Source organism: Podarcis raffonei, chromosome 17 (assembly GCF_027172205.1).
Source record: "Podarcis raffonei isolate rPodRaf1 chromosome 17, rPodRaf1.pri, whole genome shotgun sequence".
Taxonomy (NCBI): Eukaryota; Metazoa; Chordata; class Lepidosauria; order Squamata; family Lacertidae; genus Podarcis; species Podarcis raffonei.
The window spans coordinates 10906140-10922184 of NC_070618.1; the positions used below are offsets into that span (position 1 = coordinate 10906140).

Genomic DNA, 16045 nt, shown 5'->3' on the forward strand with positions numbered 1-16045 from the left:
TTCAGAAGTGGGGTAGAAAAATGAACATACTTGTTTCAAGCCTGTCTAATGGCTCTGTTGTGCGTAAGAACTTGTTTCTGTCTTCCCAACCCCCAATTCCTGTTGCGTTGATGCTGCTTTTGAAGCTCTGCCAATTTGGACAAGCAGATACTGCCAAGAAAGGGCTCAGAAACCCTGCTGTGTGCACAGTGTTCCCAGTGTGGCCCAAAAAGAAATCATTATATTTGAGAAGCACCATGGGGGTATAAGGCTGAGCCCCAAAACTCATTGGTGTAGGTAGTTGCTATATCTATTTGCTTTCCCGTCCCTTTGAATATGGGCAGAGAAAATCTATAAATGAGAAATAAAATTAATTGCAAAATCTTGATTTGATGATTGGCTGCTTTAGGCCGAAAAAAATCTTAACAATTGGCTGTTTTAGGCAGAAATGGCTTTTGGCTAGAAAGATTAATTCTTGTAGACAGCAACGTAAGATTGTGCTTCGGTGTGGCCTACTCTCACAGTTTCTCAGTATGCAATTTTTTTCTTCCTTTTTTTAAAAGGTGAGCAATCTGAAGAAAATTTTAAAAGGAATTTTGGATTACAATCATGAGGTAAGGTCTTTTGTTTGCTCATACAAACTGATTTTTCCACTTCATTCTCCTTACAACTTGTTATGCTTCATTTTCATTATTCTGTTTCTGTAACAGGTAAATAAGGATTACTAAAGATAAAAGTATAGCTCTTTAATTCAGAAAACTGATCCTTTATAAATATTTTAGATGGCCCTTTGACAATCTTTCCCCAAATTTGTAATTTATAGAAAAGGAATTGCACACACTCACTCCCCCCCCCCCGTATGCTGTCCATTGTTTATGTACCTCCTATTAAGCTGATGAATGCTTCCTCACATAGCTTATTTTTCTTAGAGCAATTAAAATAGATACTTTTGGAAAGTCTCTCGATAAAACCACAAAGGCTAAGCTTTATTATCTCAGCAATAGCTATGCCTTCCCATCAGTAGCAAAATTCAAATTTATTTTGGAAAGATAGGGAACATCAAGTGTTTAGCATTAATTGATTTTGTAGACAGCTTTGTAGTATTAATAAAAAAAAGTCCTTAATGCAATTCTAGGAGAGCCTCTCACTTCAGAAAATTTCTTTCTGCTTTCTATTTTCACAAAGAGAAACAATCTACAACAAATACATTTAAGAACATTTACCGTATTTTTCGTCCTATAGGGCGCACCAGCCCGAAGCACGGGGAGCCCTCTGGAGGGTGCCCCGTGCTTTGGGCTGCAGGCTGCTGCCCGCAAGCCTTGTGAGCCCGCGGGACCTCCCACCGGGCTTGCAAGGCTTGCGGGTGTCTTCCTGAAGCCTGGAGAGCGAGAGGGGTCGGTGCACACCGATGCCTCTCGCTCTCCAGGCTTCAGCGAAAGCCTGCATTCACCCCATAGGACGCACACACATTTCCCCTTCATTTTTGGAGGGGAAAAAGTGCGTCCTATGGGGCGAAAAATACGGTAAGTATGCCACTATTTTGGACAAATAATAATAATTACCCATGTAAGTTGCTTTGAGTTGCCATGGCAAAAAAGCAACCAGTAAATGTAAACAACAACAACAGCAACAAATATTTATGGAGCTAAGTGTTTGAACGTTGGTGGCTCAAGAGACTTGTTAAAAGTCAGCTGTAGCTTAGAAGAGATACTGTGCTGTTTAAATAAGAGAAGACTGTTCTCAACGAAAGAGTGGACTAGTTGGTTCAATGTGCATTTGCGTCTAGACCAAATGAGCCGCCCACGTCATGGGTCATATACCACAGCATGACTAAAATTAAATTTTCCCCAGCATCTTGGCAGAATGGGTTGCTGGATGAAATTAGCAGGCAAGGGAAAGGTTTTCTTGTTCCTGCCTTCAGTTTTTCTCCACTATAGATAAACCCCTTCTGTACTGTTGGTTAGTACCTTTTTGGCCCAGACCTGCATCTGAAGATCTGGTGTCCTTGAGATATGGAGGCTTGCCAAGTTCAAGAGATGTGCCCTCTCCCTATACTATTCACCATGTCTGCATCTTTGTATTTTCACAGATTTTGGGGCAACAGATCAATGATTTTATCCTTCCTGATGTCAACTTGATTGGGGAGCATTCGGAAGTTGCTGAGCTTGGAAGAATGCTTCAACTTATTTTGGGCTGTGCTGTAAACTGTGAACAAAAACAAGGTCAGTTAAACTTTGGTGGGAAGGGTGCATCATTCAAAGTGGACACACAAACAACTTTTCTTGTTTTGTTTAACAATATTTATACATTACCTAATAAAAACAAAAACCCTCTTAAGTGGTTTACATAAAGTAACATAAAATACCTGTTAGAAAATATCAATAAAATTAACAGACTTCAAACATATGTAGACATAATAAAATGATCAAAATATAGATAAAATCAACAGGTTGTGTTTTTTTTATTAAAAAATGCATAATAAAACTTCATGTTTGAGTAGGCTTGCCTAAGCAGCAAGGTTTTCAGCAAGCATTGAAAACCATTCTCCTGCCTCATTTATGTTTATAAACAAAAAACTTATCTTTACAATATGATAGATGGAAGCTTTGAATACCGCAGGAAGCACAGAGCTATTTATCCTTTTGATTGTTGTAAGTATGGATGATTACATGCTCAAATTTCTCTCTTACAGAGTATATCCAGACCATCATGATGATGGAGGAGTCTGTTCAACATGTTGTCATGACAGCCATTCAGGAGGTAAGGAATTGGATGGTGGTAAATGGAAGGCTGAGACAGCAGTTTGTTACAACTGCTTCTTTCAGTTTAGCAGAAAGAAGCAATTTAACAGAAAAGGGCATGGCATGTAAAAATGAGAAATATTGTCACCCTCTGATAGGCAAAATAAAATTTCTAATGTATATTGAATATTTAATAAACTGTTCCACTTTTCTTTAAATCTAGAAGATATAACCTTCTGGATACCAATACTAGGTTCCCTTCTTGTCTTTCCTTCCCTGTGGTTCCCACAACAATTTAGAACTACTAGTTTAGTTTGCAGTAGAAGATATGGCGATTGAACTTCATTTCCAGTAAGGGTAACTAGGCTCATAAGTCTGTAATTCAGTGCACACATCCCTGGAAGTAAATCCCACTGAATTCTATGGGACTTTCTTCTGCATAGGATTATGCTGCGGTAATCATTAAATGTTATTTGAACATTGATTTTAAAACTGGATGACTAGTTTTCAGGTTAATTGTAATTGGATTTGATAGCACTATTTGCAGGATGCTAGCATAAAGGTGAATTAAGTAGTATTGGAATAAATTAGAAAACCAATGATCCACTTGAACCAAAGTTAAGCACTTTTAAGTCCCCTTAATTTAAGAGAGCATGTTTAAAAAATTGTTTAAATTAATAGGGATGAAAAGTGTTTTGATGTAGGTTGGATTGTGTCCCAGATTTCAGTTTAGCAGCTTAAGGAATGCTAGAAACTGATATGCTCTAATTGAAGGGAAGTGAAGGGAAGTCATTTCAGCTTTCTGTTTTAATGTTGCAAGTGGTGCAATTGAGAATGATGTAAATGTTGATTTGGATACTTCATAGGGTGGTGTGTTAGGCAATGTTTTCTTTGAACCCTGCTGCTTCTGAAAGATCATTTGATTTATGAATTTAAGTGGAGTTATTTTTTCAACCACTGCTGCGTATTGGTAGCTCTGTATATGGCATGAAACAGGATTCATAGCTGGTTGGTCAACACTGAGCAGGTTTTTCTGGGCGAGGCAGGTAATTTTATTGAATGTCTTACCAGCCTTAAAGTAAATTAACCCATATGAAACATTCCTACTAAAACATCATCCGACATTCTTAGAGAAAATGAACAGCTTAGTAAGCTGCCCTGTGACTCCTGGAGACAAAAGACGGACTCTAGGAGTGCTTCCACACTTGCAGAAAAGGGCTCTACTCTAGTGCACTGCTTTTCTGCAATTAGCTGGAAGTTGAATTTAAGTAAAGGTTTGACATAAAAATCAATATTCCACTGTATATTCCAGCAGTGCCCTTCCCTATCTTTCTGAAATGTCTGCTTGCAGGGTCCATTCAACAAAGGTCCTTTCAAATGCCAGTTGAAAAGTTTCCTGTTTGCAAGTTTCAGCCTTTGTTTTTCACTTCCTCTTGATTGCATCTGGGAATTAGTTATGAGTAGACTTTGATTTGCACCTTGAATAGTCTCTCTGAATTGCCCCAGTGTCAGTTTCTCCTGCCGGGGTTTGTGTGGCTTTATTTATTGATTTCCTAACATTTTTCTTCGTACTGTTTTGCCCCTAAAAATATAATAAATTGTGAGAGGAAACAGTAAAACAAGAATATAAATCAAATCAGTAATTAAAACCTTCTACCTTTTCACAAGGGACGCGGGTGGCGCTGTGGGTAAAAGCCTCAGCGCCTAGGGCTTGCCGATCGAAAGGTCAGCGGTTCAAATCCCCGCGGTGGGGTGCGCTCCCGCTGCTCGGTCCCAGCGCCTGCCAACCTAGCAGTTCGAAAGCACCCCCGGGTGCAAGTAGATAAATAGGGACCACTTACTGGCGGGAAGGTAAACGGCGTTTCCGTGTGCTGCGCTGGCTCGCCAGATGCAGCTTTGTCACGCTGGCCACGTGACCCGGAAGTGTCTCCGGACAGCGCTGGCCCCCGGCCTCTTAAGTGAGATGGGCACACAACCCTAGAGTCTGTCAGGACTGGCCCGTTACGGGCAGGGGTACCTTTACCTTTACCTTTACCTTTTCACAAGGAAAAAAACCATCATTGGAGTAATTTCAAGAGGGTTTTCATCATTAATCTCCAAGCCCAGAGCATGGAATAGTATAAAAGAGGAAAATTGCATAGAAGAACGGTGGGATTCATTGTAGCACTAAGTCTCTTGCAAAGGATGGCAATTGTAAAGAAAACAGCATGGAAGCAGTCTAGGTACTATGAAGCTAAGTCACCTTGGCCCTGAAGAGAGCATTCACTAATTATACAGTAACTACTTTTACTGGCTCTGGCTTTTGTCCAGCATGAGTGCAATGTTGATAACAAGCACATGCATAACAGGTGAGGGAAAGTCAGTGCACTGCACTTTCAGTGTTGGACCCTTTATAGCAGGAGTGGGGAATCTGTGGTTCTCTAGATGTTGGACTGTGTTGCCCATAATCCCTATTGGCTATGCTGTCTAGGGCTGATGGCTTTTGTCCAACAATGTCTGGAGGGTCACAGGTTCCCCATCTCTTCTTTATAGCACTTGAGGTTCTTCTGCAGTCAACAGGGAAGGTACTAAAACCATTCTGGTGTAGAACAGTATGCTTACTTTTCAACATTGTGTTTTTAAATTGTGCTTTAAGATGCGCATTCCTCTAGACCCCAGAATTTAAAATGTTTGGAACTTTCTGGGATCCAGGAAATCTAGGGAAAGCCTTAAGGTAAAGAAAGAAGGCAGACACAATTCTGAAAACTACTGAAGAAGAATTATTATTATTATTAAAACACACACTTGAAAGTACATTGAGCAGGAAAAGCAGAGACCATTGCTGTGATGGAAAGCTTTATACCATACCTGAAACTCATCAGGCATCACATTTTTTAGATTGCTTCAATAAATGACAAGCAACAAATGGCAAACAAATAACAATGGATCATGCGTGAGTCCCTCAGAGAAAATTTGTAAGTGTCTAGACTAGAAATCTAGGTGTAATTCAGCCACTTATTTGAATATTGCACAAAATGCCAAGTAATATCCTTGATGGTACTGTATATAGTAAAGTATAATATTTATATTAAAAATAAACTACTGAATATACTACTCCTCAAAGAAGTGAACTTTCATGCCATTTGTAAGGCATTGGGTAGGATCCTTAGTCTGTTGATGGGGTTATAAGTCTTTTCCTTCACCCTCTATGGTAACAGAGTATCCTGAACCTTGGGGAGGTGCTTTTGTTCGAACATCTAGATAGGGGCTGAGGGCCATGGCACACCTCAAAAGGTGGTGTTCTTGATAAGTTGCCCCTATTTGATGTTTGTCATAGGGGCTATCCTTTACCCCCATTGAGCAGCCAGCAGGTGGGCTGGCTGGTTTAGGAAGTACCCAATGCCTGACATCTCACATCTATAGTCAATTAAGTTGTGTCCTGTTTTTATTCCAAGATGGTGTATTGTGGTTCTTCCCCTTCATGGCACACAATTAATATTAATATTAAAACTACAATACTGCTCAGAGAAGTGAATTTCCTGCCATTGGCACACTTCATTCACGTGGTGACCTCAGCTTAGTTTAAAATGCACATGATCTCCAACAATAACAATGTCTTATATACATCTTCATCTGTCCTGATCATAAACACTAAGGTTCTGTTTGCTTCTGCAGTTTTTCATACAACCCGGTCCTAATGTTCATTATATCTCATGAACTGGCACTGTATGAGCTGTGGCCCAGGTGCTCATTTTGCAAGATCAAAGGGGGAAAAGACATCCAAGCATCCTAGCCTTCCATTTCCCCTTTATCCTTTACCATTGGAGCTGGTCATTTTTGCGTGTGGGCGCTTTTACACATACCCATTCACATACTGAGTTGTCCAGCTGCACCTGCTAGCAGAAGCTGACAACCTGGCTCTTCCACAACCTTGGATATGGTCTGATTTATGATCACGCCTCAAGGTTGTCAGGGAAGAGTTAGAAGTTTTCAGTTTATCAGAGGGAGAAAGCATTCCCCAAGGGGGGGAAGGGAGCAGTGAATCTAATAGAAAGGAGCAAGAGGAACAACAGGGAGGAACCGGCTGTTCACAGGAAAGGCAAGGGTTCAGTTCTAGCTCAGATTCGGAGGAGGGGAGATACAGGCCAGCTCTAGCCAGGAGGTTAGAAAAAAGAGCGGGAAAGCGAAGGGAAAGGCGCCTTCGCCATTTTGAGGGTGGCTGGTCACGGAGAAGCAGAGCTCAGAAGGTATCTGAAAGAAGTGACTCTGAGGAATAATAGTTAAGAACTGTTTATAAGATTATTTTGTTAATACGCAATAAAAAGTTATAAAAGAACAAGAAGCGTTTGTGTGGTGATCTGAAGAGGACAACGACCAGTCCTGACAAAGGTAATCTCTGCTTTTGATCACGACACAGCATAAAACTAAGAACGTGAATAAGGGCATACAGTTGCAGGCCCAGTTAGGAAATCTCGGTGTTGATAATAAAACAAAAGAAAACTCCTTGCCCATTCCGTTCTAGGAGTGAGAAGTGTTCTGTCTGGTAAATGTACAGTACAAAGATAACTTTGGAATAGCAAGGGACTATAAAGTAACAAGGAATGTGGCAGCCTTTGACACATAGACACAGCCTAACAAAAAAGGTCTCTTCCCCACACCCAAACCCGCTCTCCAAGCAATGATGCAAAAGCGTATTTATTCTTGTGAAATCAACTAGTAAAAGTAAGTTATTTTCCTGATTGCTTGCTTCTGGCTTTCTTTTTTGGGTATATATCTACAAACTCCAAAGTTTCTGAACATTTTAGACTGCCCTGTTTATTAAACGAATAAAAATAAATCTTTTGCTTTTTCTAATCCAGTGTAATCTAATTGCAGTTGATGAGTAAAGAATCTCCAGTCTCTGCTGGAAATGATGCTTACGTTGATCTTGACCGTCAGGTACCTAATGCCAGATGTTTTCTTTCTTTTTATTAGTAGAACTCAGTATGCAATTTTCTTGGCATATTGTAAATGAGTACAGCTTGGGGGTTTTTTGTTTTGCTTTTTTGAGTTTGTATCTTAAAAAAAAAAATCAAAGATAGCAGCATACAATAAATCTGAATCTAATTGTATATAAGCATTATGTGTAGAAACCTGGATGTGAGCCATTTTATTTATAGAATATGGGTGAACGCTGCAACAATTTTAGAAGAAATTGGTAGCTCAGTTAGTAGAGCACATCCTTCGCTGGCAGAATGTCCCCGATTCAATCTGGGATGATTCTACTTTAAAGAGGATCAAGTATCAGGTAAAAAGAAAGGCCTCTGCCTGATACAGTTTTGGACTAGATAGACAAGTTGTGTGACCTGATGTAAAGTGGCTTGGTATGTTCCTAAATAACCCAGCACACTGTCTCTCCTAGTAAGGATAGAATATCTCCTAGTAAGGATAGGGGTCTATGCAGGTTTTACCTTTAATGTCTATTCCTTGTGTTTTGTTTCCCAGTCTTTTGTGTTGTGTGCAAAAGAGTTAAAGCAAACAATATTCATTTCATGCAACTATAAAGAAAAGTGGTTTTTTTTAAAGCTTTATTAACTTTGCGTGGTAATGTTTTTCTGTAGCGTTCTTAATGTACAGATCATAGGGCTCAGTGTGAATATGTAAAATACTTCTATTTCTTGTTTACATATAATTAGTGGTCTAACCATGATACTAGTTGCCCTTTTAAGATGCTGTAACTATGCAAGTTGTTACAGTGGTGCATTGTAATTCCAAAAAATCATTTGTGTATACGTCTGGTGCTTTCAGACATTTCTCTGCAGCATCTCATAGCCCAAAAGAAGCAAGGCTTTGTCAGGTTTTTTGCCTTTCTGTGGGAGATTTTGCAGAGAAATGATTAAAAAATAAAACTAAGCTGTGCCTTGCATGCCTAGTTTCTTTTACTTGTCCATGAATGGCTTCTTTGGATCACAGCCTTAGAAAATTATTGCATCATAATCTTTTTAGCAAATGGAAATATATTGTGTTTTAAAAAATACAGTTGAAGAAAACAACAGAAGAACTAAATGAAGCCTTAGCAACCAAAGAAGAAATTTCCCAGAGATGCCATGAACTTGATATGCAGGTAAGCAGACTATTGCACGGTAAATGTAAAATAAGATTTTTGACATTATAAATCTCAACCTGTAGGAAATAAAATATTTTTGTATAACATATTACAGATATAATTGTATATTTAAAGTGCATTTCATGATTGTGTGTCTTGATTTGAGCATGGTCAATTATGATTTGGCATGGAGTGACTGGGGCAACCCTGTCAGATGGGTGGCATATAAATAATAAAATTATTATTGTTGGCTTTACATGAAGCAGACTCAAGCTTGTGTGCTCACATCCCACTTCCCTTGTGCTCTCCCTGACTTCTCCTTTCATAGCAAACCAGTCTGCTCGGTTTGGGTATTGCATCAAATCATTCTTTGTTGCAAAAGAAGAAGTTGGGGAGGAGGGAATATGTAATCTGAACCATGTCTGTGGTGTTCCCATCTGTCCACCCATTACTAGTAGCTTACAGTCCATACCAGTGAATGTATTTTAGCCAACTAAGTTTCGTTCAGAGTAGACACACTTAAAATAATGGACCTATGCTAGTTATGTTCATTATTTTCAGTGCATCTACTCAGAGTATGACTAACATTGGATACAACCATATATATTGTTGGTTCACTTGTATTTGAAGTTGCATTTACTTTCCTTATTGATAAAATAATTTATCTATGCTCTTCCTGCCTTTCACTATTATTATTTTTCTTCCTTCATACTCAATTGGTTGTCCCATAGTTGAACTGTTTCAACCCCTGTTTGAGTTGCTAAGTGGGCATAGAGTTATCTTTGGTTTATCTATGAGAATTACACACATGTATCCCAAAACGATTTCCACCTGATTTTATTGTTAAATATGTAGTTTGGTCCTGCACCTCTGCGTTAGTTTTTAAGACTTACTAGTGGCACCATCATTTGCTTTTAGCTGTACATTTGTCTGTTGTTGTGTTTTGGTAATAGGTTGCTACACTGCAAGAAGAGAAGAGTAGTTTGCTAGTAGAGAACCAGGTCTTGATGGAACGCCTAAATCAGTCTGATTCCATAGAAGATCCCAACAGCCCAGCGGGCCGTAGACATCTGCAGCTACAGACACAGTTAGAGCAACTCCAAGAGGAAACTTTCAGGTGAGAATTGCATGGTGGTGCAAAGTCGCAGCAGCCACCATGAATTGGAAGATAATGGATTCAGTCCAACTATATTAACTTGTTCAGTTATATTTTAATAACTTCACATTAGGTCATGAGTGGGGAATGTTTTTGGCCTGGCAAGCCAGATCACTATCTGTCCTCACCACCCATTCACCAGCTTTGACAGGTTGGTGGGATGATCCACCTTTGAACCATCTGATATCCCACCACCTAAAGTCCTCTGCACAAGGGACTTATGAAATAGGGAACACAATGGTTTTTTTTCTTTCATTTGTTTTAGATCACAGATCATGAAAACTTCCACAGTGGCACATAATTTTGACAACGAAAGCAATTGAAATGTTCACTGAAAGCTTACTATGAATGTTGCATTGAGAACTAGCACAATTTCACTTTCTAAACTGAAGAAATTAAAGTTGATCAGAAATTCACTTGTATTCCCTCCCATTTGTTAGATTAGGGTGGGCAACCTTCAGACTACAAGCCTAATTAGGTCCAGCGCAGTCCTGATTTCTCCTGCAACCGTCTCCAAACCATACCCACCTGTCTCAGACCTGTGGGCCACAGAGCAAGGCCCCATTATCTCTTTCCTCACTTTAAAGAAAGAAAACTATTTTAAATGCCTGCATGTGAGAGAAAGAAATTCCACACTTTCATGTTATGCTGCTCTGTTTCAATTTTGTGTGCAGCTTGGCCGAATGTGCTGTGTAACTGTGAAGTTTTTACTACAAGATGGCAGTTCCTGATGCAAATAGATCAATTTATATGGCAAAATATATTTTGGGTTGCGAGGTCACTGGAGGATAGAGCTTGAATGTGGCAACTCTGGCACACTATTTTTGGATTTTCAGCCACCGTAATCTAAGTTTCTTTTATTAAAGAAACAAACAACTCAGTTGTGTCCTATCTATGTTTCTTTGTTTTCAGGTTTCAAAAGAGGAAAATTTGAATCCTGCTTAGGAGCTGCTAAGCATTTTGTGTGTGTTGCCTTGTTTATTTGTTTATTCAAAAGAAATCTGTTGTGGTTTACAGATTAGAAGCTGCAAAGGATGATTATCGAATTCGTTGTGAAGAGTTGGAAAAGGAAATTGTAGACTTGCGGCAACAAAATGAAGAATTAACAAACCTGGCTGAAGAAGCTCAGTCTCTGAAGGACGAAATGGATGTATTAAGGTAAGCCAGTTCTCTGCCCATAAGAGTGCATATTTCTTCATGGGGCTGATTCTCAAGAACAAAGCTCAGTGATACATTCTATACACAGTTTTCTAATGGATGTACGTTGCCGGTTCTGAATAGGCTACACTGGCTTCCTGTCCATTACTGAGACAATTCAGTGTGCTGGTTTTAAACTTTAAAGCCCTAAATGGCTTAGGAACAGCCTACCTAACAGCTTGCCTCTGTCTGTCTGACTCCCTCAACATTTAAGATCTGCCTCAATGTCCTCCCAGCATCTGAACTAAGGCTGGTGGTGTGATAACTGAGACAGTGCATATTCAGATGTGTCTTTTGCTTCTAGAATTCCCAGAGAGATAGCCTGGTGCAATCATTGCCTTCCTTTTCTGCCAGGTGAAAATATCTTTGTTTGCCCCTTTCTTTTTGATTGCTTGATTTTATATTACGCTGGAATTCTGTTGTTATTTTATAGTATGCTTATTTTTTTAATAATGCTTTCTAAGAGCTTTGGCCGAGCAGCAGCTAATAAATGCTTACATTAAAACACATGTAGTAAAGGTTTTCCACCTATGGAATCTGTGCAACATCCCTCCCTCCAGGCATTCATCTGACAAAGTGGACAAGTTAGAAGGCCAGGTGGAATCATACAAAAAGAAGTTGGAAGATCTTGGAGATCTACGGCGGCAAGTGAAGCTCTTGGAAGAGAAGAACACAATGTACATGCAAAACACTGTCAGCTTAGAAGAAGAGTTGAGGAAAGCCAATGCAGCCCGCAGTCAGCTGGAAACGTACAAGAGACAGGTGAGCACAGGAGGGAGTGAAATTGGAGCTACTACATTTCCCATTACTTGTAAATCGCTTTATGCCAGTCACCTTACAATTTCTTCTGTACCTCAGCCAAGCTAGTGACCAAAAAATCCCTCATGCAGTTTTTCACAGAAATGCTTTGAAACACTATTTCAAATTTCATAAAATCCATATGATATTTTGGATTGAGAGTTGGACTTGGACTAGGGATGATTAGGTTTATATTCCCACAGCTACAAAACTCACTTGGCGACTGCTATTTTTAAAGGATCAAGTCTTAGAAGTGAACTTCGAAATAGTGGTGAATTTGTTAACAAGTAAAAACTAGAAGAAAAACAATCCCTGTCATTAACAGACGTGTTTGATAGAATCTGGTCAACTATAATTATGATTAAAATGGCACATTTTAGATGAGTGTGTAATGAACAGCCAATAGTTTTTCAAACAACGGTCATTATTTATAATGTTTTGAAATTATAAACATAAATACAAAATATAATGCCTTTTGTTGTAATTATATTCTTTTGTACAAACGTTTTCAGTTGCATTAATATTTTAATTTTTTTAAAGTAAATTGGGAAGGGAGTTAAAATGGGTTATTTATAGGGCACTTGGGGCCCATGGTCCAAAAAAAGGCTTCCAATTTGCCACATTTTGGTTTAGTTTTATCCTTTGTTGCAAAATCATCCACCTGATATTTCTCCATGTATCTGAGGAAACAACAGCTTTGTCTTTCTTAAGAGTCCCTGATACGGCTGAACAAATATTGCATTTATTTTATATATCTGGTATAATAACCAGAAAAGCAAGTCAAACTCTGAGACAGTGTGTTGAACAGAGTGAATTGAGATTCAGCTGCATTAACGTAGCTGTGTTATGGAGTAAGTTGTGAGATAACATTAGCAGTCTGCTTACATCTTTGGGTAATTAATTCTGCAGGAGACAGCAGCTGGACACCAGTTTCATTTCCATGAATACTTCTCCATATCTACTGATATTACCACCAGTAAAACAACAGATTGAGTAGTAATTGTATTTATCTCAGTTTAGCAATTTCAGTATTTGAAAATGGAAGGCAGCTATGATTGCCATTGAGTGAAAATCGACCATTGATACAGCTCCCTTATCAGCTGGTTCGTTTCAATGAATCGTTTCACAGAAAAGTTTACCAGTTTAGGGTGCGATATAAAGCTAATCTGCACTTAACTGCACTTAACTGAAATCAGAAGCAAAAGTTTCTGAACTTGTCGTTACTGCACCCAAGGAAGATTGCACCGGGGAGTGCACAAGTCCAAGACTCACCTGGGCTCATTCTTGTAACAATAAACATTTTTTTATTGTTGCAAATGAACGTGCCATTGGCTCTTACGATGATTCATACATTTTTGTGTTATTGGTGATGTGATCCCTTCTTGCTCTTACAGGTAGTTGAACTCCAGAATAGATTGTCTGAAGAATCCAAGAAAGCAGACAAATTAGAATTTGAGTACAAGATGCTGAAAGAAAAAGTAGACAGTCTGCAAAAAGAAAAAGATGTATGTATCTAAATGTTGCTTTTTCATCCTTGATAGAAGCAACTTTATTAACTCTTATCTCTTAAAAGAGTTGGTTTTTGATGTTGTCCCCTTATAAATCCTAGGTTAAATGTCTTTTTCTGTGCTGTAATGTAGTAGATTTCCGGAGTGCTTCTAAAAGCCTCTTCCAGCTCTTCTATTGGTTTCCTCCCTTCTTTATCTTTATCTACCTTCTTTGACCTCCTCTCCCGCTCTAAGACTCCATGACAGTTCCTAGTAACTTCTTTTAACTACTGCAACTGATAATGTTGTCTCACTTTCTGCGTGGTTTTCTGCAAGGCTCCATCGCTGTTTCACATGTCAGTTCATATGTAATGCCAAAACATGGTTTACCCTGTCTATGGGTTGAACTTGCATGCTGTCCCCTCTCTCACTCCACAGTTTATTTGTGTGTTTAGAGGGCCCGTGGAAACCATGGTTTGCCATAAACCAAATAACTTAGCAGTTCAGACAGGTACGAAAGAGCATTGTGAGCACAGGGCTCTTTCTTGTTGGCATAAAACCATAGCTTGGAGTTACATGTCAACCAACCCATGGTGTCTGTTGGTGCTTGCATTTTCATCTGTGGTTTTAGGTTTATGCAAATAATTCCCAGATCCACTTTCTCATACCTGACTTTTTGTCTTCCATGTGATTGTTTGACGTATGATGTTTCCTTCTGGATGTGGGTATCTCCCATCTCAGATTTAATGTGGTGAAAATTGAAATGTTCACTGTCTACCTTAATCTTTCCCTATCCTATGCTTTTCCATCACAGTTTGTGATGCATTTATCTTTCTTGTTTACCAGAACTATAGTTAGTTAGCTCATCTCTGCATTCTTTTTGACACACTTTCAGGCAATGCCCCAGAGCTGACATTTTCTCCTGCCACTTTCACTATCCTTTAAAAACTTCAGAATACCTTTCACAAAACATCCTATCACTAAGGTCATTGTACTCTTCTATTTAAATCTGCTTCTATACTTCGATTCTCTGTCGACAAAGTGCATAAAATAAACTTGAAAAAGCTTTCAGTGTGCAGGGAGAAAATGGATTTGGCTGTAACACCAGAGCCAGCTCAGCTGTCATCAACACTACTTTTCCCTTCTTCAGTTGATATACATGAGTAGTTGCACAACTTTAGGTAGAAAAGCCCTTATTTCATTAACTAGAGCAGGCTCTGTGGAGAAAGGGAGGTTTGTCTGTACATCAACATCTTGCTCTTGGTCTACTCGTTAAAAACCTGGGTCACTTTCCATCTTCATGTCTTTGGCTTGGCACAAGTTTACCCTTTCCTGCTGCACATATTTTCTCCCAACATCTGTGTTCGTTGCTTTTCCTCCCTGCTATTGTCTGTCTCGTCCTCGCCTTCCCTGTGCTTGGAGGCACACCTCTGTCTCTCCAGCCTAATGCTGTCTCTCCTTCCTCCCACAATTGCAACTGCTGTGTCAAAGCCTTATCTTGGTTCTTGCTTCATCGTTGTCTGCTTCATCGTTGTCTGCTTCCTAGGTAGAAATTAAATCTCTTTTCAAAGTATTTCAGCATGATTCCTTTTTTGTTGTTTATTGTTGAGGGCCCTGCTGCCACCATAGTGTAGGCCTGACTGGGCCATTTCTGAACCTACATACCATTCATACATTGAAAACATAAAACGTATATTAATTTCAGGTTCTAAAGGGCCAAGCATTCTAGAGCAGTGGCTGTCTAGCTTTTTACATTCAAATACATTATGAAGTACATGTTAGAACACTGAGATGTGGCTGAAAATGGCAGCCCCTTGCCAGGTCTCTTCCCCAGCCCTTCAACCCTCCCTCCACTAACAATTAGTTCAACTTGTCTGGCCCTGACGCTGTTATGTTGTGCATTTTGCTGCATCACTCCATTTCATAGGTTGACAGCGGGCAAGGAAATGCACATTGTAATGATGTTGGAACACCGACAAAAATTGAACTAGTTGCTATAGAACTCTTGGTTTTGGCAACAACCCCTCGTTCAATGTAAAAGAGGGTTTGACTGGAGGTGGTGGACTGTTGGGACAGTGTGTGCAAACATTCAATTAATATATAGCAGGGGGAGGTCTTTGTCTTCTTTCTGTTTAGTAGATGGATACGGCCAGCTCTAAACTGCTAGGCACACAGGCATTATTGCTCTGGGGGTCACAAGGAGTTAATGCCTTTCTGCTTTAAAGCAATGCTGCTGATTTCCCCCAAAAAGTTCCCCAAAAAGTGGCATGGGGAATATATCAGATACTTCTTCACTGCATTACTTTGCCTGTTTTCCTTCCCCATAACTTTCTGGAATTGCTAATACAATTTTCCAGTTAGTGCAAGGAACTATTTGACAGTTGGCACTGGCATTTTTCCTGTGCTGTTCAAAGCCCTGCATGATGTTGATGGGTTTGAGATTCCACAAGTCTGTGGAGTCTGGATATATTTGCCTACTGCATAATAGGCCCTTTCAGAAGACAAACTAGCAGATATTTCATTTCATTTCTTTTAGTTTTGCTTTGAAGTTCTTCACATGGAAGACTTTTTTTGGATACATAGATGATTAAAATCCTGACATGCAATGGTAGCCATTTTAGCA

General features: G+C 39.4%; 1 protein-coding gene across 1 annotated transcript in view; it reads left to right on the forward strand.

The window, feature by feature from the left end:
- The window catches only part of HOOK3 (hook microtubule tethering protein 3), a 52865-nt gene that overhangs the window by 20169 nt on the left and 16651 nt on the right, over window positions 1-16045 (forward strand). Inside the window, exons 4-12 of the mRNA XM_053371674.1 lie at window positions 543-593; window positions 2069-2201; window positions 2672-2739; window positions 7575-7637; window positions 8719-8802; window positions 9738-9901; window positions 10958-11098; window positions 11698-11899; window positions 13330-13440. Of these exons, the coding sequence (XP_053227649.1) occupies window positions 543-593; window positions 2069-2201; window positions 2672-2739; window positions 7575-7637; window positions 8719-8802; window positions 9738-9901; window positions 10958-11098; window positions 11698-11899; window positions 13330-13440 (1017 nt within the window). The remainder of the gene's footprint in view (window positions 1-542; window positions 594-2068; window positions 2202-2671; window positions 2740-7574; window positions 7638-8718; window positions 8803-9737; window positions 9902-10957; window positions 11099-11697; window positions 11900-13329; window positions 13441-16045) is intronic.